General features: G+C 31.7%; 1 protein-coding gene across 1 annotated transcript; it reads right to left on the bottom strand.

Annotated features, from left to right (window-relative positions):
• Positions 1–549: 549 nt before the first annotated feature.
• Positions 550–14,997, bottom strand: CAH1 (carbonic anhydrase 1). Its single transcript, XM_090102707.1, has 5 exons — positions 14,693–14,997; positions 5,093–5,284; positions 3,861–4,078; positions 2,069–2,290; positions 550–1,586 (listed from the first exon to the last, which is right to left on the bottom strand). The coding sequence occupies exons 1-5, from the start codon at positions 14,727–14,729 to the stop codon at positions 1,458–1,460; spliced, it is 798 nt and encodes a 265-aa protein (XP_089958833.1). The 5' UTR covers positions 14,730–14,997; the 3' UTR covers positions 550–1,457.
• Positions 14,998–26,371: the final 11,374 nt, after the last annotated feature.

Below are 26,371 nucleotides of genomic sequence, written 5' to 3'. Positions count from 1 at the left end.
AACCTAATCACAATAACAACTATAATACACATATAATAGAATTAAAATAATTCTCGAAGCCATTTGGTGGTGCAAGTTTCGTACCTATAGTTCGTAGCATGTTTGTTATTAAGTATATATGTAATTATGTAGGTACCTAATACCTATTGTTTATTGTTTAATAATTCCGCACAAAGCAGCAGCAGCAGCATTGTGCGGAATTATTTAAATTTATTAGAGATACGGTTTGGGGTACGCCGTACGGCTGTTATTTTTATAATAATAATTAATTCAATCTTGTTAATTAATTAATGTTATAGAATATAGTATTTTAAAACTGCACCAACAATCGTTACATTTTTATAATTATTAATAGGTATATAGTTAGGTACTAGCGCTCCGCCCCGGCTTCGCACGTGGCACATATTTACGTTTTCTCTACATAAGAACCATCCTCGTACTTCAAGGAATATAATAAAAAAAGAATTATCGAAATCGGTTCAGCCGTACGAGTAATAATAATATTTTACTGCCAACGACCGCGACGGAAAGAAAAATAAAAGCCAGAAATAGGTATATGTACGTATTTAATTTTATTTAACTAAAATATACAGTATTTTACTGAAAAATAATATGAACATTCAATGTTACATATTTGCAACGTTACAATTATCTATTTTGAGATCTGCGATGCGCTATGGAGCTGTGTTTTTATATTAAGGTATCTTTTCTTAGCTCATTATTGAAGATCAATTTTATTAAAGTTCATAGTGAACTGAAACACTGCATTTGTTCAAAATTTCTGCACATATTCAAAATATTGTTCACATAATACCTTACTTTACGATCTAATCTAATTACTAAATAGACAACACAGTTAACATAACTGTGGTGCTGATGTACAAAGTACCTTTATAAGGACTAAAATAATAAAAATTCACACAATTCCAATGATTTAATCATAAGACGTTATCTATAATGCACACATTGGATTATTCAATGAAACTGGCAATGAAAATTAATATTGATTCGAGAATAATTAAATGCATTTATTCACATCGAATCAGTATTTTATTACTATAGCGGTATAGCCTATTAGTAAGTAAGTAATATTAATACACAAGGTAAATATTGAAATACATCAAATATTTAGGTAAACATTATGTATATTTAAATGTTGAATAAATAGGAAATTCTATACGTATTGTTACTTAATCATAATATTATTTAAGGCACATTCTCATTACAATAATAAGGCCTCTAATGACGTATTAGTTTCACCCGTATTTATCAATAATAGCTGCGATTATTATTAAAATACTTATTTGATTTACAAAATCTACGACAGATCCAAAACTATTCGAGATTTTAAGATAAATTCACTCTTTGATATTGTGTTTCCCGAATCGGATTAATACATCGGGAAACGGTGTTGAAAAGTAGTGAATCGTAAATCTTTCTGTTTAATAAAATTTGTTTTAATTAAGTCCATAATCGCGCAATTCCCTGTTGCCCAGCGGAAGTGTCGGCCGGTAATTGTGGAGCAGCTCCATAGCTTCCTCGCCGCATGACGCTTCGCCACATCTGAGCTTGCGCATCAACGCCAACTGCAATATTATTTCATAAAATATTAGTTTCACATGATTTAATCATCTTATTGAAATTTTCAATGTCAATGTTATTGGATAGAGTCAACAACAATTTAGAATAAGTTTGGAAGTATATTTTTATTGCTGTTATTCATCCGGTGTCGTCAGTCTTCACCACATAAATATTATTGTTTCTGCTAAACCAGCTTTCTGCCCACAGCCACACAGCTTCGCCCGGGTTGACTAAAACTTAAGGAATAATATATTTTAAACTTTTCTTTTGGATCAATTTACCTATTTAAAAAATGCATCAAAATCAGTGGCGTACTAGTTTGACATAGGGACAGACGGACAGTAGGATGCGACTTTGTTCTATAGTTCAGCGATGTTTACTGCTTAGGTACTCAAAATTCCAAACCAACCTATCATTCTATATTTTTTCCTATGTAATATATGCTATTTATTATTTGTAACATGTACCTAGTAAGATACGTATATACCTGTTCAGCAGAGACTTCAACGGGTTGTTTAAACAGGATCCAGGTGACCGATTCCGTGCAAGGCGGCGTTGTAAGTGAACCAGGGTATGTCCAGTAAGCAATTTGGTTTGGTAGAAGGTGAGCTGGATCCAAAGGTTCGGACATTGTTACTTTGTCTCCCTTATGTTGGATGAACGGAAGTAGCCGTACGACCTTGTCTAACTCTTCATGCTTCGATCCAACCTGAATTAAAAATTATTATTCATAAATTATTAATTAATTAATTATAGGTTAAATAATACAAACAGTATTTTATTAAATATGTAGTTACGATACTATAGTGACGATAACACGAGAGAAAGGTCGGCTGTATCTTTTCATATCTTTACGTAACTAATAATGAACATGCAATGTTCTTGTGTAGGTAGGTGTACATATAAATACATTTCACTTTCTATAATTATATCTACATTCAAGTAATATTTATTTATGTAATTTATTTTAGACAAAGATTGGTTGTAAACAGTAGGTACCTATTTACCTATCATTTAATGTTTAAAGAAGTCGTGATTATTTCGTAATTACGATCATCAGCTGCATAGGTAATATGATTATCTACCACTTAAATAGTTATGTATTTTAAACAATATAAAAATACTAAGTTACATTAAATGTAACACAACATATTTTGTAGGGATATAGGCTAAGGATATAGGTATGTATTGTGTTACACACATCACAACTATTATCCTTATTGTACATTTACAGTTTATACAATGTCATAATATTATGTACCTAGGTATTATTAATAGTTTGCATAGGACACGATTCAGTTATCTAAGTTTGAGTTAGAATACGTATAGATGTTAGAATGTATCGCGGTAAAAGGATTGAGTTGCAAGGCTTCTGTGACGAATATAAACTAGATTAAATTATATAAGTTGAATGCTTATATGATGATATAATATATGCAATATCATGCATAAATTTATATTGAAAACAGCATAGCTTTGATAATTAATCAGCTAGGTATATATACCTATTACCTACGTACGATCGAAAGATAAATTATATGAATATGACATCTTGAGAGATTTGTGTTTATAATATCCAAAATTCATTTACAAATGTGCATTTAATAGATATAGTTAAGAAAAGTCGTGAGGTCAATACAGTCTGTAATTTGTTGTATCAAAAGAAATAGGTATTATAAGAATAGTCCACGCGTAAAGTGAAAGTAGCATTCGGAAGCCGAGAGATTGTAGTGTGCCCGTATTAATCTCCAAACAGAATTTAAAGAGTTGTGTTGGTGAATAGAACGCTCTGAAATTAAATGCGTATAGCGGATGTTTCCAATCATCCCATCGTTTGATCCGTATGCAGCACGGATGCAAGCCAAGTGTCCGACTTGTGTATTGATACTAGCAACGGCTAAGTACTAACTATAAGTGCCAAATTAAGTTCAATGCATCTCATATAAAACATACCTACATATGCATAGTAACATCCAAAGATTTTAGATTTTTGTACTGTCTGAAATGCTTATTTCTATGTAGTAAGGTAGGTATGTTGAAGTATATTTATTTCCGAGATACTGTTGTAGGAAATTATATTAGGAATATATAATTATATTAGGAATAGTTATTGTTGTATGAAAAAGTTTATCTCAAAAAAATATTTTCTTACAGTTCTCATAAATATGATTTGATTTTTTTATCGATCGTTCAAAGTACATTATTAAACTTTTTATTTCCATACAAATACAATCAATGGTCAAGGATAATGTATTTATTATTCATGATTTTCAACTTACCACCAAAAATACACCAAGTACGGCTAGTCCATCCGGTTGGCCAGCTGCTTCTGAGAAGCTACGGTATTTGCTGGTATTCCAGTGTACAAGGTGAAGTTCTCCGGAGAAAGACCGACCGTCAACCGTGTGTTCTGAACCCTCGCCATTTACAGCGCCCCAGTGGCAATGCCACTGTTGCAGTTTATATACATCTGACCCCAATGGACCTCCTCTTAGTTCTGAAAATTTAAGTTTATGATTCAATAGTATGGTTACGAAACCGGTGGCAGTAATCAAATTATATTATATGAAGATTCTATAAATTGCAAAGTCGATCTCGAGTAGAATAGTAACATTAAAAAATTTACTCAAATAGAATCGAAAAGCATTTCCCTGATTTTAAATAAATGACTCGTGTATGTAGACATCGTTATTATGGTTCGAAGAATACTGCAATATTTAAAGTAGGTAGTCTAGAAATAAACCAAATGTTTGTTATAATTTTGTGCTCTTACACATTATTATGAATAACACAACATTTTCGGTTAGTTTCAGGAATAATTCTAAGTGCCCATTATAGTACATTGTGGTTTATTTTTAGACGAATTAGAATTTAAACCGATTGCTTCAAACATAATTGACAAGAACTACGTATTGCTTTTAAGTCTTAACACTATGCAATATACAAATTATATACCATGTAAGTGATACCAATAAAGTGACTCATGCGAGTAAACGGGGAAGTTGTCTGGAATCGATAGGAATTGCAAATTGACTCGCACCCACTGCGCAAAACTGCTTACTTCCACTTACACGCTAATCAGTGGCACATGGAGAAGTATAGTAACATTTATTGGTATAGCAAATTATTGCGTGCATACGTCCCCCAAAAGTCAATATCGTGGAAATGTAATAACATGCTTAAATATAGACAGTCTTTTAAAAATAAGTGACGTACCTATTACCTACCAATTTTTGTGAAAAGCTTTGTTCGCTGCAGTTAATCTTTTCTTTTATATTTTATAAGTGATAGGAAGGTTTTAATACAGTTTTGCAATTAATATTTTCTTTAAACTAAATATAGATATTTAAAACTGGTTATGGTAATATTTCCGAGATTTCATTATGAGTCATTAAAACTTTCATAAGCAGATGAGGAAAATGTTTACTATCGAATAGCGTTACGACTGATTCCGACTAAATGTAAAGGTTATGTTAATAAGAGAGATAAATGTTAATGCTGTAATATTTACCTGAGTTATAACCATTTTCGTCTACGCGCCAGCAGTATCCAGGGTTGACCACGGAGCGGGGGTGGTTGACAGAGTACTGCCAAGCTAGTGGTGGTGCGCTCCCGCCGCTACTCGCCTGAGTCGTTATGATATCTACAGGACTCTGTCTTGCACCTCTTGCTTCTGGGAACTTCTCTACCCACGTAGAAGGGCCTAAATATATTGGTTATATGATTAATACAAGCTGTGCCCCGCGGTCATACTCGCATTGCTCCTCTACTATTGGCCATAGCGTCTTAGCCTGAAATAATTTTCAAATCGGACCCGTAGTTTCTGAGATTATCTTCCAACCAACCACCTAACAAGAGAATCAAACTCTTGAGCTTTATAATATATATAATCATTATTTTAATCCTAAAAAACTCTCCCACTTTTTCTAATTCACATGATTTAATTCAAACGATCAAAAGTGCTTTAGGGTATTTTTCCTTTTGTATCCTTTAGTTGATGTAAAAGTAAACCAGTTTGAAAGTTCTTTGCTTGAGACTTTGCTGATAAGTATAAAAAATATTATCTATCAAGCACATCAAAGTCAAGCTCATATTTGTAGTTATGACAAATTTTAATCCCTGTATAATTACATGGTATCAACTTGATATGATAAGGATGAAGGGATGTCACAATGGTGAGCGTTTCTCAATTTTTTTTTACATTTTATACAATGGTAAGTGTTTACCAAGTGTTTACTTATGCGGTGAAGATGTGACGGAAGTGACAAATGTGACAAGTACCTACCTAGGTAAATTATTTAATCACTGATATAAAAAATCCTTCACTATTTTATAACATTCATGATGTTGTTGCTTAGAAAAATACCAAGTATTGTAACCTCGTATGATTTTTTCAGGTTGTTTGTACATTAATAACCTTACCTAACTGTTAAATGCACGTTTTTGTCCATAATTTGAACATTTTCTCTTCTACATTTCCGGTTTCAGTTAAGTACCTAGTAGTTACCTGTAATATATCTCGAATCGGTAGCGATACATTTTAGTATTTAAGTACTTATGAATTATTGCACGCCTCATAAGCGAAGCGTTGAGGTGGGTACTACTGTCACTTCGCGCAAAACATCTGATTTTTCAAACCTAAAATGTCTTTATGTATCATACATTGCACTTGTAAGATAATACATACACACACATATTAAGAAAAAACACTATTTTTAACGTTCATGATATTTTTGATGTCATTTTTGTTATTTAAACTAGTTAAAAAACAGTTTAAAAAAGTTCTGTCTTGGACGTCCGTGTGTCTGTATGTGCGGATCCTTTTTCTTGTTAACACGATAGCGACCGAAATACTTTACTAATCGAGTCTTTTTTTTTCTCTTACGCTTGAGTATGCTCAGGAATAGAACCCTTTCATTTTTCAGGGTCTGATTCGATGTGGTTTAATTGTTATTAAATAAACAAAAATAATAATTAATAAATAATTATTAAAAAAAAATTATGAGGCGTGCACTTTTGGATTTTCCAAATTATTTTGTGTTTAGTATCAGAAAAAAAATATTTGAAATAATAGTTATTAGTTCTAGGATCTTTTGTCTATCTATACTAATATTATAAAGAGGAAAGGTTTGTACCTATGTATGTATGTATGTATGGTTTTCACGCATAAACTAGGTACTGGACCGATTTTGATGAAATTTGGAACAGATAATCTTTAGACCCTGAGAAAGAACATAGGCTACCTTTTATTGCGAAATATGTACCATGGGCGAAGCCGGGGCGGACCGCTAGTAGGTATATTATATAATTGTTTAATCAGTCGATATTGTTCCGTGTATAGGAAATTGCAAAATATTCTCCAAAATTTGGTATATCTTATATATAAAATTCTCGTGTCACAATGTTAGTCTGCATACTCCTCCGAAACGGGTGGACCGATTCTCATGAAATTTTCTGTGCATATCGGGTAAGTCTGAGAATCGGCCAACATCTATTTTTCATATGTACCACGGGCGACGCCGGGGCGGACCGCTAGTATACTTATATAATTGTAATGACCACATTGAAGTCATTAATTTATGCGTCATTGAAAATCTGAATACAATAATTATGTAGATTTTAGTGACATTGGTTGCGTTGGGGTCACTCAGTCGTAACCCATAGTTTCGTGATCATGACGAATTAAAATAGCAATATCATCATGTCCAAATGTAGAGAACTCGTTAGCAAATTTTTGATTGAAATTTGTTGATATATTTAGGTACATATTAATTTGAACTCATATATATATGTAGGTAAAAACTATCCGCTCAAAGAAACGAACAAAGTCGGTAAAGACGTAGTTTTCAACTATTATCTATTTATTTTAATCGATCGTGTAGATTTTCAGTTAAATTGAAATTTTATAATAATATGTAGGTACTTATCGTAAAATTTATTTAAGTATCGTAGCAGTGGTTTTGATTTTGCTTATTTATGATAACACTAACAAGCTATGTATTTCTATCACATATATAGGTTCTGCTCGAATTGCATTTTGTAGTTTGTCTTTTGCTTTATACATTACAAAACACAAAAAAATACTGAGAACCGAGAGGATTGTGGTTCTAGAAAAACAAATGAATTGTTCACCAAATTTATTTAATGCCGATGGCAATTAGTGACGGCCAAAACCAATATTAGCTTGATAGCAGTATACTGATGATGGAATGATTTGTTCAAAGGCCAAAGCTAATTTAAAACACATTGACTTCGGGAATTAAGAGCATATAGCATATATATATAGCATATATAAATCTAAAAATTTAGAAATACAGTGAAACCTGGTTAAGTGAGACATCAAGGGACCTGCAATGTCGTTTCACTTATAGAGGTATTCCACTTACCCAGTGTCTCAGATATACAGGTATAAATAAATATCTGTCTCATTTACAGAGGGTTCCATTAATAGAGGTGAAAATACAGGTTATTTCAGTTATACAGGTGTGATCATTATATAAAATATATGATAGGGTAGAATAAGAATGATTAAACAAACAATGTTATCTCAGTTACAGAGGTTTATACATATAAATTTACTAGCTGTCTCAGTTATAGAGGTAACTATGATGATAAATCGAAAGAACAAATCCCAGATATACTTAGAGGTTTACCTCGTCCCACTAACAGAGGTAATTCAGTGCCAAAGTGTTGGGACCTCAGCATGAGTTCCAGTTATGGAGGTTTCTCACTTATCCAGGTCCCACTTAACCAAGTTTCACTGTATTTTACTTTATATTAATTACTTACCTAACTATTAAGTAGTTACTTGAGTAGATTTTTAATGACAAAGTATAGTTTTTAATAAATAATTAATACGTCAAATATACCTATGTATCTATCTAGTCCTAAATTTTAGCATATTATAACAATAGGTATACAGTATACCTACTTTAAATATAAAAAATCCAAGTGAGACGAATACGCGCATACACATAAAAGGGCAGATGATTTTTTTACCTCATTTATATATAAAAGATTTGTACCTAGTTACTTCCATCGTAACTTGGTATTTAATATTAATTATTATAGCTGGCCTTCCTAGTTCCGATTATTTACAATCCAGACTGTGGTCCAGACCGTTAGTTGAATGGCCGCGGCGGCGCTTTATAAAGAGGCTAGGCTACTAATTAAATTTATTTTGTATATTTATTATTTGATTCAGCTAGTTAGGTGTGACATGATCTTTATTATCTTATGTATATTTAAAAAAAAAACAAGATCATTCTGATGATGACGACGCGTTTGGCGCTGTGGTAAAGTAACTGCCTACTGAGCCGACGGTCCCGGGTTCGATCCCCGGTCAGGGCAAATATTTGTGTGATGAACTCAATTATTTGTTCTTGGGTCTGGGTGTTACTATCTATATATGTATTTATTAAATATTATATTTATCGTCGCCTAGTACCCACAACACAAGCCTTAATTGAGCTTACTGTGGGACTAGGTCGATTTGTGTAATAATGTCCTATAATATTTATTTATTTATTTATTATTTATTCTTATACAATATATCATAAAATCCCTAATTGTTAGCTAACGGCTTAACAAATAGATAACAATGCAATTATCACATACAATTAGACCTCTTTGTGTTATATTGACCCATCTTTAACAGGTTTCTATACATAGTAGGTGTAGAAAATGATGATTTGACATCAAATTTTCACATTGAAATAATGGATTGGTAAATAATCAGTTATCAGAGCAACATTTTACATATTTTGTTTAATCATAAACATTTTATTAATAGGTTCATATCTACCTACTTATTTTGCTGTGTGAAGTTTTTGAACTGCCAAGTTTCAAGGCAAATCCGGAAAAAGAAAGGAGGCAAATTAGGGCCGACGCGACGTCGCGAGAAAAGTACACCTACATAATAAAATTAAGGTTTTGAAAATTGATCCTTCAATGAAATCTTGTTCGTAAATCGTAAGTATCGTAACCTCAATTATATAGTTTCGATCACTTCCTTATTTAGGCGCGTTCGAATAACGTTCTTTCTGATTCCGAGGGAATATATTAATTGTTAAATAGCGAGCAACGATTAACCTTCATTTCCGCACTGAAACGTAAACGTCGAGGTCACCGCAACCAACAATCTGTTCAACCGGTGAGTCTGTCTCAACTCTCAAGTGCACCTACTGACTTAATGACACTATAAATCATTACATAAAATATGACGTAAAAACAATGAAAGCAAAAATTTATAATCGTCTGGCAATAATCTTCTATTCTTATATCAGTTTTTGCTATAAACGTAAATTTTACAGTACCTACGTCATTACTACAAAACTAGAAAAATATTTCGGAAATGTCACTGCGTACATGGCTGCTTTATAAGTATGCATTAAGTTGTAAGTACCGACTGATTAAATTTTATTATGATAAGATAGAAGGTGTAGTTAGTTCTCAAACTGTATTCTAACCATGTGTCATCACAGCAATACGAATTACCGCAAATACCTCATCATTATCAGCATGCAACAATCGTAGGAAGGTACAATGAGATTACCCACCAGTATTGTATAGACTATAGAGGTACTCTTTTATGTTACAATGTGTTATCTTAAGTTACAAGTGTTATGAATTCATTTATCTTCTCGCAACTTGAATAATAACATGTTACTTTCACATTTACGCCAATATAAGTACTTGTTCAATATTTTCATCTTGATTATAAAAAAATCCGTGGCCGCAATTTTGTACATATAGCAGTCGTTAATTTGCATTTATTATTCTATATAAAATTATGCAGTTAGGAAGCTGATCGCGACCTATGCTAACATAAAAAATTCTTTATAATAAAAGTAAGCGGAAAAAATCTGAGACTCGATATCCTACAATATTGAACGGAACCAGTGTCGCACTTGGCCGTTGTTGTATTTGTAATTTTGTAGACTCATTTGCAATCATATTAAGTCTCCAAGTTTCATTAGTAGAATATGTCATCCTTTAGTAGTAACTTGTATCTATACTTATTATAAAAACATAAAGTTATTTATTTAAAACCATCAAGAAATAATATATTAACATATGCAGGGTGTCCCACTATTGGTAAGTATGCAAAACTACAAGTTCCTTCGCGCTTAGTAAAGCGCGAAGGAACTTGTAGTTTTGCATACAACTGATCACGTAAAAATACATAAACAACAAAATTACGTTAAAATTTTTTTGATAATTTTTTCCTGAAAATCCATGTTTTCTTCTCTAGCTTCGCGGTGCCGTCATATACCGCTTCTCTAATGTGAGCATTTTGTCTATGAAAACATAATCTTAAACGATAGCTCACGTGCTAGTGGCAAAAATGGGCGGGTTGCTTGTTATGGGTGTACACATAGAGTTTTAAGAATTCATCTATTTGAAAAAAAAATGCGTCTGGAATTTTTTAAGTATTTTTTACGTACTCAGCGTATGCAAAACTATAACCTCCTTTGAGCTTAGTATACCAACAGTGGGACACCCTGTATATCTTATATATAAAAATGAATCGCAAAATGTGTTGGTAAGCGCATAACTCGAGAACGGCTGAACCGATTTCGATAATTCTTTTTTTTTATTCCTTGAAGTACGAGGATGGTTCTTATGTAGAGAAAACGTAAACATGTACCACGGGCGAAGCTGGGGCGGACCGCTAGTTAAATAATATATTTACAAGAATACATTTTATAGGGATGCGCCGATGAACTTTGTTTTATATTCGGTTTTATATTCGGGCGCGCCCGGACGCGTGAACGGAACTTCTTATTATCGGCCTATTTATCTATTTATTTATTATACCTAATCATATAGTATTATCAAAAAAAATCGTATAATAAGTATGTATAATGAGTTGAAAAAAGAACAAAATGAATAATATAAGAAATGTATAACTAATAAGAATCTGCTACTGCCGGCCTCTATTATTGTATGATATCGGCTTCATTTGTGGCTTCATTAAATACACTTATAATACACATCTCAGTATTTTTCATTTAAATTTATTAATCGATGATTGGTTACACATTCATCATAACAACAAAATTAAAAAAATAAACGAAAACCGACAAACGACATTTATTTTCAAATAAACATGTTATTTTAAATATTTCATCGTTAAAATATTCTCGTACAGTCCCCGAGCCTTTCAAAGGTAGCTCGGCAACGTATCTAATATGTAAATCATGTATTTATAAGTTCTATATAAACTAATGAAATTGGGTAAATGTATCCAGGTCCATATGTATAATTCATAGAAAGTCTTCGTGATAGAGATAAATCTAGTGGCGGAGTTTTTAAAACAACGATATTTTAATCGGATGAATTTCAGGTACATTTTCAATTCCGTGAGTGTAGACAGATGATATAAAATATTACTTATTTACAAATTGTAATTGATTTAGCTTTTCCTCGTTAAACCTTGTACGAAACTATGACATGCACGCTTATAAATCTAAAAAAAATAATCTGTTATTGTTTAAACTGTTATTGTTACATAAACAGGCTTTCATCTGAAAATTTAAAACTACGTTTTACATGGATCACGTTCCTTTGTGAAGGTAATAAAAAGACTAACGTTATTACTAGTCATAATTTCATAAGTCATAACTGGTGGTTCTCTCTATAGTTGAAGTTATTTGCATCGACAAACACGCAGTTATCAGCTATAATATAATTCCCAAGTAACGGATGTCGATTGTCGAGATCATAGACATCGTCACGATATATCGACATCGTCTTATCGAATCCAATTATAGAGACACTGTTTATTTCTATTTCTATACATATTTATGGAATAAGAAATGTTGCATAAAGAAAAATGTTGTGTGGTTTTATGAAACCACGGTAAAAGTGAAATTTAGGCACAAAATTATCGTATTTGTACGATAATTATCGTACGGTTCGACCGTCACGCGACATGCGCTACACAGACCAAAAAGTTTGAGACGATGTAATAAAAGTTTCACTTTAAAAAAATATTTAGCCATGCGAAAAGGGAAAATGTATGATAGCGATTAAAAGATAACTACTTAGGTACTGTACGCTAGAGACAAAAAAGTTGTGCCTACGATTACATAAACATTAATTTGAGTCATGTACTTACTTTATTTAATTGTTTTATTTTTAGCATCAACAGTTGAAATCTGAATTAATTAATTAGTTTTTTTTATATTACCATTTATTAAGATGTTCAATCAGAGTACCTAATTTCATACTGATAGTGATCAAATCAGTTAGTTTCCTAATCGCACTTACTTATTACTTTCAAGTATTGATTACTTTCAAAATGAAATGCAGTAAAATTATTTATACGGTCAACTTATATCTTTGTCAAAATATAACATTATATAACTAGGTAGAAGGAAATAAACATTTTGAATAATAAAATACAATATTTACAGTGCAACATCGTGCTTAAGCGTTTAACAACCGTTTAAAGTTGGTCATGATTTTTTTTTACCATATATACCTACATATATAGGTATAGCATATAGGTAAAAATAAGATATATTATGTTCTACTATCGTAGTATTAAAAAAAATGTATGCGTGTACTAGAGTACACACGTAAGAAGTGAAACTTCTTTATGACCTTAAAAATTTCACGAGTATGGTGTAACGCAAAAATGTCACGCGTACGGCGTAACGCAAAAATGTCACGCGTACGGCGTAACGCAAAAATGTTACACTAAATTTTTGTCCAACCCCGATAAAGAAGTTTCACTTCAAAAAGTAATTTAGTTTTTCGTAAAAATACATAGATAGGTAATATTTTAAGAATTATAGAATATACGGTGTGTATCTAAATATTATAGACCCTTATCTTTGAGCAGAAAAAATATTTTATTTAATACATACTACAAAACTACAAAATTAAGACTTATTATGTTTTAGTCCACTCTCTCCGCATCCTACTAATATAAAAAATGCGGAAGTTTGTGAGGATGGATATTTGTTACTCTTTCACGCAAATACTATCTTCTGAACCGATTACAATGAAATTTGGTATGTAGGTAGCTGAAGATCCAGACTGAGACATAGGGCGGGTTTTTCTTTGAATACGCGGGCGAAGGCGGCCACTTTCCATCATAAATATTATTTAATTATTTTTAAAATTAGGTGTATGAAATTTTGTTATCTATTGTTTTTTATTATATATTATAATAGTGAAGGTAGGACATATTTATAATTAGAAAAAAAATATTTAACCACATTAAATTCAAAATTGGTCAGTTTTCAGGGTTTTGACTAAACTAACGAGTTGAATGTTAGGACTGAAATAGGCCTGATTTGACTGGTCCATACAGGATATTTTTCTGTAAAACTTTAAAAAATATTATGAAACCTGCTCATATATATATCAATAGATATAGGTTCATACTTTTTTATTTAACTATCTGGTAATTTGTACAATTGAATACTTAGAACTATTATTTAATTAACAACTCGTTAATTAATTGTTGATGGTGGATGTTGGGAATATATTTATCAAACACAACTTTATAACAATAAGGAAATAAGGAAGGTATTTCAGGCAGATTTTCTTTATATATCTTCCTTATGTACTCGCCCTAAACTCTAATTAAGAGTTTTTATATCACTAGACGTTAATGAGATAATAATATTTGACACACATGCCGAGTTATTTACTTTATGATTATTTAGATGGATGATTAAGATTACTACGAGACAGGAATATTGCAAAATCACTATTCCTACTGAAAATATTTTTTTTTTTGTATTAACATCAACATGTGTCATGAAAAGTCGAATTTGATTCACATTATTGTGTATAATAACAGACCATTAAACTATTTAACGAAAAACCCTGTTGTTTACCTTCTACGTAATAAGTAGGTATCTGGTTTGTATTTACGTATTGTAATGAGTCATAAATTTATGGATATAATTAACTTATTCAAATTCATATTATTAAACTGAAGAGCGCTTGTAGAGTAACTGCTTTATATTTCAGAGTTGCATACTTATGTACTTGCGTGAAATCGGTCACGTGCTTCGATGTAAACAAACCGGTTTTTTGTAAGTGGCGTTCAACAGTTATCAATGTAAATAACGTAAGCAGGTACACTCACCGTTCTCACCGGTGTATCCCCATTCTTGGTTAGACATGATGACACTGAACTTTTGTAAACAACGAACGGCACACAGTTTGCGGAGGTGTCTACTGTATAAGGGTTAACGTGGTTAAGCCGTAACTGCGTCCAAGTGCGCGCAGGGTCTCCGCTTTATAGATGCACAAGAGCTGTAGGTTCGGGCGGAGGCGGAGGCGGGCGCTGAAGAGGACGCGGGCGCGGGAGGAGAGGACCGCTCGCGCGCGCTCCGCCGTGCTACTGCGTGCAGCGCGCGCGGCCCGTGCCCTCCACGCGCTCTGCGGCTTAGCTAAGCATACGTCGACACTCGCCGCACCGCCCCTCTTCGCTTTCTAATCTATTGTAATTTGTAACTGCACTTATTAACTATGTTCAGTAAATTACTAATCATATTTTATTATTTCGTTTCGATGGCATGTGCGCGGTCGATTGTTAATTTGCGTGGCGAATAGTTCTTGTTTCTTTTTGAGGTAAAATTTTGTATATCCAAAAGAATATTTCAAAAAAATTCATTATTTGCAGCGAATTTCATTTCTATTGCTGCTTATATTTTTTAAACATTATCTTCCGGTAGGTATGTATCCGGTACGGTAAGTATCGTAGACGTAGAGTAACATAGATATTCACCTATATTATTTAATTAAAACAATCATGATCATATCACACATACGTATTAATTAATAAAAATAATAATATCAATTCATTATCAACGAAAAAAAAATTGCCCAAGTGCGAATCCAACTCGCGACTCTAAGTAGGTACATAATACAAATTAGGTACATACAAAAATGCTAAAGAGTAAAGACCAAAAAAATTCTGCGCCAAACATAGGTTATCCTCAATTTTGATCGTTGATATAGTGGAAATGTAAGTAAGTCCTCGCTGAAATGTTAAAAAAAAATTCAGTGGTGTAACTGAAACTACCAATATTAATTTACTCGTACATTGAACATAGAATTGAATAAAAAAAAATACAATTACATATTATATTTTATAGTGAAATGTCTATTATTTTTATCGGGTATATACACAGACATGTATCAAGATAGACTAAGCGAGTGTATGTACTTCCCGTGTCCAAACTAAGATTATGAAACTTACTTGACGCTGGCCTACACTCAGTCCGCGCTTGCAGTTCGCCAAGGAAAGACGTGAAGCTGAATAAAGTAAAATGCCGAATTACGCCGTTATAAACTGTAGAAACTCCACAGCTGTGATTGGCCGAGTTAGCAGAGATGTTTCCTTCCACCGGTAAGTAATTTTCTAATCAGAATATGCACTATTTATTTTAAAATCAAATAAAGAATATCTGTGGAAAACGATCGTGACAAACACGGATACCAAATCATACGAAATGATTCGGAATACATTGCGGCTTTTACTTGGCACGGTAAAGATCGAGTCGTATGATAACAAGCAATGAATAGCGTCTTCTCATTTTTCTGTTCTCATTTTTCTGTCCAATTTTGTGGTTAGTGATGTTCATTTGATGCAACAGTTCTCGATTCTAATCGATTTTATAATCGAACAGAAAAATGATAATTTGAAGGAGCAATTTTTCAGAAAAAAAGGCATAGATTTTTTTGTCATTTAATACGACTTGACCTAGAACTTTTAAGTATTTTAATACAAAGGTACTAAAAATAAATATTATGACATGGACGCCATTAGTTAAAGTGTCATCTTGGGAGTTTTTTAAGAAAACTCCTTATTGCTTAGACTATGTTTGTTTTTTCAGTTTTCCAAGTAACCCGAACATAATAGAAAAATAGATTGATGCAACGGGACATAAAGATTGATTGTTGACAGTTTCATTACTTTCTTTCGATGGCCTCTCTAGTACGTAGTACCTACACGGTAACTCAATGGGCATATGTAAGAAAAAGCTAAAACACATTAGTTTACTTGTTAGAATATTAAAAGGTTTATAAATTTATTTTATCATTCCTCTGTCTATGGTAATTATCATTTTTCTGTCTTGAATCGATTTAGTAATCGATTACGATTCATTTATTTAATTACCTCTTAGACATAGATCTAGTTTGATCTGATTTCTTTCGATTTACTTCGATGGGATAGGACGATACTAGAATCGCCGCGGGAGTGGCGTCCTAATCGATTTAGCGTAAAATGAAATTACCATCACTAAAAAGCGCTCGTGACGTCATAACGCGTCAAGGTCAGTACAAAAAATATGACACGCTTGATTTTCATACAGATCGCGGTACTTGCGTAGTCTATCTATGTCTGTGGGTATATATCTACATTTGGCTAACCAAATGTAGATATATACCCGAAAAATATGAACAAAAATGCTAACATTACACAAAAAATATAAAAAAAAATCTCTTTTACACACATATGATTTCCTGCACAATTGTAGTCAGAAAATAATAAAAAAAAAAACAATATTGCATACCTATATTTAAAACGTACTACCGAGCGTTTTAAATTCAACAATGAGTATATTTGTGTAATGTAGAGTGTATCTAAGACCTTCATATTTATCCCGATATATCCGAATTTGATAACCTGCGATGTTAATAATACCTACATAATTATCAATATGATAAAACGTAAAAATTATCTTTATTAATATAAATATTTTGTTTTATTATAGGCATAAAGTATTTAAATCTGAATCAATATTTAAAAGTACTCGAGCCATGTAGAAGCACCTTTAGGCCATAATATAAAGAGCTAAATTTTATTATCTATCTTTCAGTTTACAGCCTATAAAACATGTTTATATATTCATAGAGGTATAAAAGAGTATTCTATTTTAGAATACAAATATTCCTATGTAAAAACAAAGTAATAAAAATATCGTATTTTTCATCTCCAATTTATCTGTTTACATTCAAATCCTGAATCTTTTAAAATACTGGTACCAATGATATTAAAGAGTAGGTATTCTATTTTAGAATACAAATATTCCTATGTAAAAACAAAGTAATAAAAATATCGTATTTTTCATCTCCAATATTTTATCTGCTTACATTCAAATCCTGAATCTTTTAAAATACTGGTAGCAATGATATTAATTAAAAGGTTCTACAAAAACGGAACGCATTCAAACACACTATTAGATGTTGATTAGATGTCAAGTCAAGTAAAATGTGGCCACTCAGCCATATTTCGACGTGCCACTTCCGATAGGGCGTATTCAGAAAGAAAGCTTGAAACTTATAAGCGCTTATCGGCGCTTGTCATGTTCATATATTGTCCTGTCAGTGCTGGTAACCCGCGCAGGAAAATATATGAACATGACAAGCGCCGATAAGCGCTTATAAGTTTCAAGCTTTCTTTCTGAATACGCCCATAAGTTAGAGCCAATAAGTTATAGCTGCACCTTTATTCTTAAAATCTTATTGTAATAATATCATAAACTGCTACTGCTTTGAAGTTACACCGACATTATAGACCTTCATAAACCTAAAGTTAGTTACGTTCCTCGCCTTTTTGGGCAGTCGTATAATAAGTAGGTATTACCGACCTATTCTTAGCTAAACAATAATATAAAAAAACTAAGTCTTTTTTATTGGCTCCAAAATATGTTGTTGACATAGGAACTTCGGTTTGGAATATGGATGTCACTGATCACTTTTCCGGTTTAAATACAATAGTCAATAATAATTAATCTTCTGGAAAAATAATATATTTGATGATGACCATGGTCCATGATCGCCATTATTTACATGATACTTTATTGAAATTCATTTCATAATCTATTGCGTCGTGTAAATAAACAGACAGAATATAAAGAAGGTAAATATGGGGTTTTAGATTCGTACCTAATCGATTATTTCAAAAAAGGTATATTTATATTATTTATTAATTATTAACTAGATAGAATTCATCACCAAATTAATATGTCATAAAATATATACTTACATTTATTTTTAACAGAGAAATATGGAAACTAAGGGCTGCTTTTTATCACGGGGAAACATCTCTATTAGAGTTTCCTATATTATACACGGGCAAAGCATTGGGCGGATAGCTAGGATCCGGATAATGGTAGTATTGTACTATAGTGTTTTCTAGATATATATATTATATCATTGCGAAAAAAAATACATTTTTCCATCTTATTAAGTTTATATGAAATCGTTTAAATAATTAAATTAATCAAATAGTATTGGAGGAATATGTGCGAGCCAAACTGTGGCCAAACCTCAAGGTATATGTATAGCTTGTCCATATCGCGAGTGCGAGCGCTTGAAAAGTACTGTCAGAGATAATTTTTCAAATACCTAATTTTCAAAAATTTCCGACAGAATGTTCTTCTTGATAAACTCATCTTTTTTATCCTAATTATCGAGTATCGTCTACTCTTTTGCTGAATAGTAAAAATATATTGCTCAGCGAAAAATAATTGTTATACTAAGACTTTACTAAGAACATCTCAAGTGAAAAAAAGAGTATGGTAGTATTCTGAAGGCTTTTAGTTTTAGTACACTGTACAAGTGATTACCTACAAGGAAAACTATAAAAAATAGTTCACCCACATGTTTAGCTATCTGGGTGCAATTAAATAAATAAATAAAAATAAAAAAATAAAAATCGTTTATTTGTTTCAAAACACAGTTGGAAGATACATTTCCTGCATACATTGTTATTTCAAAAATACAACACTGAAAAAATGTTAAATCTACTTATAATTTATAGATGGAATTACTCTTATGTTGTTGTGTTTACATTGCAAACGTATAGCTTTGTGTTTTCCACAAGGCTTCATCATACATACTTATTTCAGTTTAGTTATGTGTTAGTAGCCTAAAATAAGTTCCAACAAAAATATATCGTAATAGGGTTTATTACTGTTTTGATATTTTCATGAATCGTAAATTGTTCTTGGAGGATATCCAAATATTTAAAGTGTTTATGATAATGGTGTAGCATTCTACCACAGTTGACAGATATATACATACATAATTCTACTTTATAAATTTGGAATAAGGTTAAGTACAAATACTTGTGACTGACGAAGTGATGAAAATATGCACTGTTTACTTGTTTAATTTACTTCTGTTTCCTTTAGTTAAGTATTAGTACCACCTTCTGAAACCATTTTGTTACATCTTGGTAATGCGACGCAGCGACAGGATTACTTATAAAGATTAATCACAGATCAACAAGCCTTTTTATCCCACTAAATAAAAGGTTAACTTAAATAGATAATAGCAAAAAGGTTTCGTAATGCACAGTGCAGAAATCTTTAATTGTAACAGCTCATTGACCTATATGCTTTGTTATGCTTTACCCGGTTGTGCTATTCCAGTGTTGGTAGTTTCCAATAAATATTTATAATATTATATTTAGAAACAATGCATAAGTACGATGCGCAGAATGCAATAGTGCTTACAATATTTCAGTTAAAATTTTCTCAATCTAGAAAATTGTAAGTCATTATACCTATCACTTCATTCTACTTGGAAACAACGTGCGGATGGCGTGAGAAATAGGAATTTAGAGTGAACTACTTAAGAACTTAGTAATAGGTTGTTAGTTTGATAGTTGACGACAACAGTTTACTTGTTAAGTGTTAAACGAAATTTAATTTTACATGTATAATATCTAATAACAGATCATTTCTTTTGTTTGATCATTTTGTTTTGTAAAGAACATCGCAAAATATTGAAAATATTTCCTAAAATGAAAATAGAGCTGCTCCACGACACGTTAAAGTGGATAGAGTCACTTCAGTTAAAAATATATAAGGAAAATTCAAAACATACCTACACAACATTATTTATATACTTTTATTATACTTATTATTCCACACACGTTGATGGATCTCCATTATAAAGTAGTCACTTGTTCTTTATAAACTTTATAGTCACACGCAAGTGGAATATAAAAATTATTGCAAAATCAAAATACTAAAACCCGGCCAACGTAACTTGGCAAATCGCTTTGATGGGTAATTTAAAACGTGGTGTAATAGAGGAATATACAAAACTATAGATTTCAGTGTTATATTACAAACCTACCGGCTACCTGCAGTAACAATGTAGGTACCTATTGATACATATTGGATAGGTACTTTTTAATTTTTGTATAATAACAATACATTGGATACTTTTTAATTTTTGTATAATAGGTAGGTATAGGCAATTCATTTAATATTCATTTTATTCTTTTAATCAATTTTTCGATGCCATTTAACCTTCGGACTCGCTGAAAACAGTCAATAAATACGAATTTTAACTACGGAGTGACGCTGCATTTAGGAACATCAGGCTCTACTTTTCTTAACGAAGTCACGATTAATTTAAACCACTATCATAATCAAATTAATATGTACATGTCACCTCGCTATATAAACTGCATATTTAAGGGCTTGGTCTAGTAGTGCAAACAAATGCATCCTGTCATCCTATATGTAAATAATACAAATGTACTAAGGGAAAGTTGCTCCACTTAATTTTTAAAAATTAAATCATTCGTATGCATAATTTAATATTCGTAATAAGTACCAAAAATGATAATTTGAAACAATTTTCGTGAAAATTACACCGGATGATTTTCTTATCAGTACACAAAATTTGCGAATACGTTCTATTGATATCTTCAACTTCATGTTTATATAACTGATCAACTTTTACAAAGAAATTCGGACGAAATATAAAAAGAAAGCTTTCCATACAAAATGCATAACTCTATACATTTTTTTCGACCTAAGTTTCTTAGTGAAAATTGTTCAGTTTAACTAATAAAACGGATAAACAAATTTTGTATATAATAAAAAAAAATGTAATGTTTGTGTTAAAAAATTATAAAATAGAAAAATACGCAAATGAAAACAAAAGATATTTATTTCTGACTAGCTTCCGCCCGCGACTCCGTCCGCGCGGATGTCGGTCTTCGCGTGGATGGTTTATTTCTCCATTTTGAACTGGGAAGACGTTTCTCACTAAATTAATATTAGACGATCACTCTCGCTCGCCACACTGGACACGTCCGCTCGCATCAAAATTCATAAATTATATGCATCGCGCGGAACGCCGTCCTTATATAGGAGTCGAGGAGGCGTGGTGTCGTGCGGCCCGCGTGTGCCGCAAACGGTTCAAGCCAAATCCGACTTTTGGCGCTACAGGTTACATCGCTGAATCCACTGCGGGTAACGCAACGTGTGTTCGCGGTTCTACAGAACAACGTCTATGGATAAAACTGAAAAATTAAGATTTATTTTTTTTTTCGTATTTTTCCAGGATAAAAAGTATTCCATTTTATGCCCAGGATAATAAGGTATAATTATACCAAGTTTCATCGAAATCGAACCATTATTTTTCACGTGATGCCTTCACATACAGACAGACAGACAAAAATTTTTTTAATCACATATTTGTGTTTGGTATCGATCCAGTAATGCTGCTTTTTATTTTTTAAATATATTTCATGTACAGAATTGGCCTCTCTACAGATTTATTATAAGTATAGATGTATAATATATAGATTTATATTGATAAACCTAATAAATCTTTTGCTAGCATTCTGATGCTTTATCGGTTGCACTGGATTTTTGTCTTTTTTTTCAATCGCTTGAATGATATAGGATGGGTCCTTGGTGGGCATCGAATGCTGAAGTCACGAATCAATCAATTCTGACAGTAGGCAATTTATGTAAAATCTTGATAATGGTCCATCATTTTATTTTGCCTAAACGTTACATACTTTTTTATATATTCTATTTTTAACGAATGATTCACTCCAGTCCAAACAGCAAATAAGCAGACTTCTGCTTCTGCAACGTTTAGTTGTCCCTGAATTTGGAAAAAATAGTCATGATTCTTATCTATGACAAAAGTGTTATTTTTTTGCATTGTATTTCAAATATTATTTTTTTTTTATTTTTAACCGCATCTTCCACATTCATGTATTTTACCGGAATTAGACATTTAACTTCTACTAGTCCCATTTTCCCTTCTTGATATGGGAGTGTATAAAGTAATTTTTTTAGATATTTCTCGTTATACTTTTAAAAAGTTATTATTGTCATTTTTCTCATTAGGTAAAGTAATTTCGATATCAGTTTTAAGTTTTTTGATACCTGCAATAATAACGTTGTAATCGCCTGCACATACTTATCAATTACACCCTGTATACAATCCACCATCCACATTCATAATGTTTTCCTGTCCTCCTCTCCTTTACGCTGTTCACCGATACATTTTAAATGAGTAAATCTGCTACCTCTGAAGGATGTTTCATTGTGATCAGCAAATTTTCACCACTGTTGTCGATTATTTGTTTTTCATTTTTAATCAGCAATTGGGAATCATCAGTTTTGTTTTTTGCAGATTGGTGATGTACCCTAACAATACGTCGAAAAGGGAAAGCATCAACGAATTATCGTTTTCGTCCTCTTTTTTTATTCTTCGCGTCTCTGTTACTTGTGTTTGTTCTCAACATCCACTGAATTTTCTATGTTATTGTGATCTTCCATTACATCTGAGTTTTGAGGATGTGATGATAATCCATTCGTTTTAATATTGGTACTTAAAGTTGGTGGACTAACCTAGAAATGGTGGACTAAATTTGTCAGCGCGTCTGTAAGATCAGAATATAAAACCAACATCCTGTATTTAAGTTACAAAATTAATAATCAAACAACATGCCGCTACGTTGAAAATGACTAGAAGAAAAAATTAAAACACCTCGGCATATAATTTTGGAGTAAACAAATCATTTTCCCCGTATGGGGATTTCTCCGGATGAACTTGGGAAGTTCAAGTTCTCAATACAAGTTTATATTATATTTCGTATTTCTCAAACGAAAAATAAACATTTTTGGAACTTCAAAAAAAATTATATTATAAGAAAATTTATGAGCTTACTTTAGTTTTAAAGAAATATACATCCCTTTACTGACACCCCGTAAAATAACGAAATTGTTGCCAATCACCTTTGTAATGTACATATTTGGTTTCATTAACTTTATGTTCGAAGATATTTTTTTTTCTAGTAGTTACACGCATATTTTTTTCGTTTATTTTCCATATCGAAATCAAATGTTTAAAAATACGAATATTTGCACAAAACTAAGATAAAAATAATCAATTAACAAAAATATTAAATTTAATGAAGTAGAGCAACTTTCACTTCGGTATGAAGGAAAATCGAGCGTGGAGCACACGTCAGAACGCTCCGGCCCAAGGAGCGCGACTAAAGAAATTCGCTAGGATTTTTCCTAATTATTTTAAATATTTTTTTAATATTTAAAGAATTATCAAAATTCAAAAAAAAATTTTTTAAAGGATTAATACTTATTGGTCTTCAACCAACTCGAATAAATTAATGGAAAAAATAACTTTTAGCAGTATTTATCAATAGATTTTGTAAGGCAAAAAATGGGAAATTTAATGAATTTATAACGTTCTAATTAAGAAAATCATAAGTTTTTCGGCAATTGTATTCAGCAGTTTTTAATAACGACTATATAAGGATAATAATGCGCTGATCAGATTGTGTAAATTGTAATCGGTTGCAACGTAGTGAGTGCACAAACTTAGCTCGAAATGTCTTTGGGGGAAAGAGACTTATCTTGAAGGCCTGATTAAGGTAACATAAAGTAACTTTATAAATGTGAAAAAATTCACGCGCATTGCGTATATAACACTAATTGATAAACAAGAAAAAAAAATTCAGTTTATCATTTCATTAGCCGGGAAAAAATTGTCAAATAACTTGTTGAAAACGCAATTTTGCTAGACTGCAGCCTTAAAAATATATTCAATTGAATCGAATTTATAAAACGTCAAATGTAGAAAAAACATCTAATGATAGCAGATAGGTAGCTCTGAATCTGAATATTTGGCTCTCGTATTACGGATGACAGTGATTTATTTCTTTGTTAAACATAATAGCGCCAATATTAAACAAACGAGCGCTTACAAAACGTAATTTTGATTTGACTACGACGTTTTAATACTAATGAACGTGAACAACGCTGTTACACTTACAAGGACAAGTTGAATTTACACACAATAAGAGTGTAAATTCATGTGTCCTGCTTCATTTACTTATACGGTTTAGGTATATAAAGTGTTTCTAAACAGTGAATTTATAAGAACATTTCTATGCTAAATTAGCTTTTCACGTCTTCGTCAAATTTCCACAACTACGCAGGTACCTATCTAGATAGAGTGGGCAGTCAATATTTTTTTTTAATAATATACCTAAGTCAATATTATGTAAATATAGATCTGTTTATATGTTACAACACAAGGAAATTGTTCCTTGTTCAGTCCATTCTTATCAACGAAAATTAAATATGTCAAAATTAAGGAACTATGAAGCTATAGACATGAACACAGATTTAAAGAATTCACCCTGAAGGTACCCCTAATTTTAAACCACGCAGTTTTACTCAAGGCTACTTAATACTTAAGTATATTTGTTTTAATAACAAATAATTGTTTCAGTATTCAAAATTTCTCAACATCAAAAATAAATCAATATACAAAAGCATATATATAAGTAAGCCTTTTTGTATGCAAACAGCATAATATGTCGTGAACAGGTCTTTGTCACAATAAAGGGACAATAGTGTAACTAATTTAGTTCGAAAACCATACAGCGAACTGCGAATATAACTTTTGTAAATGTATCGTAAAATGATACATTAAATGATACATGAAGTTACTCTTTCACGAAAAACAACCGATAATATGTATCTTTGTAGATATATAATTTGGTACATTGTTAAATTTTTGAAGAGGATTTTTGTAAAATTATTTTAGAGGCAAGCAGTTTCTCCTAAATACAGGTTGCCCAGTAACCTAGCTAGGGAAATATTGACTTGAATAAATTGTTTTATATTTTTACACAAATATAAAATGTGAGTAATTAATAAATAATTAATAAAAATTATACTCAACATATAGCATCTAGGCTGTGGTCGAGTACTACAAGAATTTCAAATCGTACACTCGACCAAAGCAACTTTTTCATTTAACATTATTTTTCAGTTGCAAAAAAGCTTTAGATGTGGTTTAGTTAAAATAAAATATGTATACTGTTATTATTAGTCTGTGATAATACCTACCTATTAGCGCTTGAGTCATATAATCGAAGAAAATCGTAAATTAAGAGAAAGAGGCTGATTAAATTTGTTGAATTAATAAATGGTAGAAAATATAGTGAAAAAACAAATCTCATACCTATACATCCTCCCAAAATATGTTTGGCCTAAAGAACTACACTGACTTGGAAAATATCTCTCTCGGAAAAAATCACTTAAAAAACACACGTTTAATAGTTTTACAAAGCTAGGTTTGTATATATCTTCAAACATAATGCGGATATTATTAGATTACTAATTAACTACTTATACAAACAGATGTTTTTTAAGTTGCTATTGTTATCAGAGACACTAAAATAAGTAGGTACTGTGGTCATTATGCGGTTAAAATATGTTAGGTAAGATGTTATGACCTACAAGTATAACCTGCAAGCTGACCCAACAGAGTTTTCCTTATTTTTTATACAATAGCGAACAAAAGCTAATGCTCTTGTACACCTGATGGGATGCAATCACTGCAATCCATATTAAAACATGTGTTGTCGGCTTTTTTAAAAGGATGAACGATGGAAAAATTTATAAGTAGAACAATGGATAGAGGCTAGAGCAAGGATAAACAAAAAAGATAGAGT

The sequence above is a fragment of the Colias eurytheme genome, chromosome 6, assembly GCF_061535395.1.
Source record: "Colias eurytheme isolate Ceu_HAF_F1 chromosome 6, ilColEury1 Martin Lab GWU primary, whole genome shotgun sequence".
NCBI classification, from domain to species: domain Eukaryota; kingdom Metazoa; phylum Arthropoda; class Insecta; order Lepidoptera; family Pieridae; genus Colias; species Colias eurytheme.
Note: the sequence above shows the minus strand (reverse complement) of the source record. Positions and strands in the feature narration are given on the sequence as shown.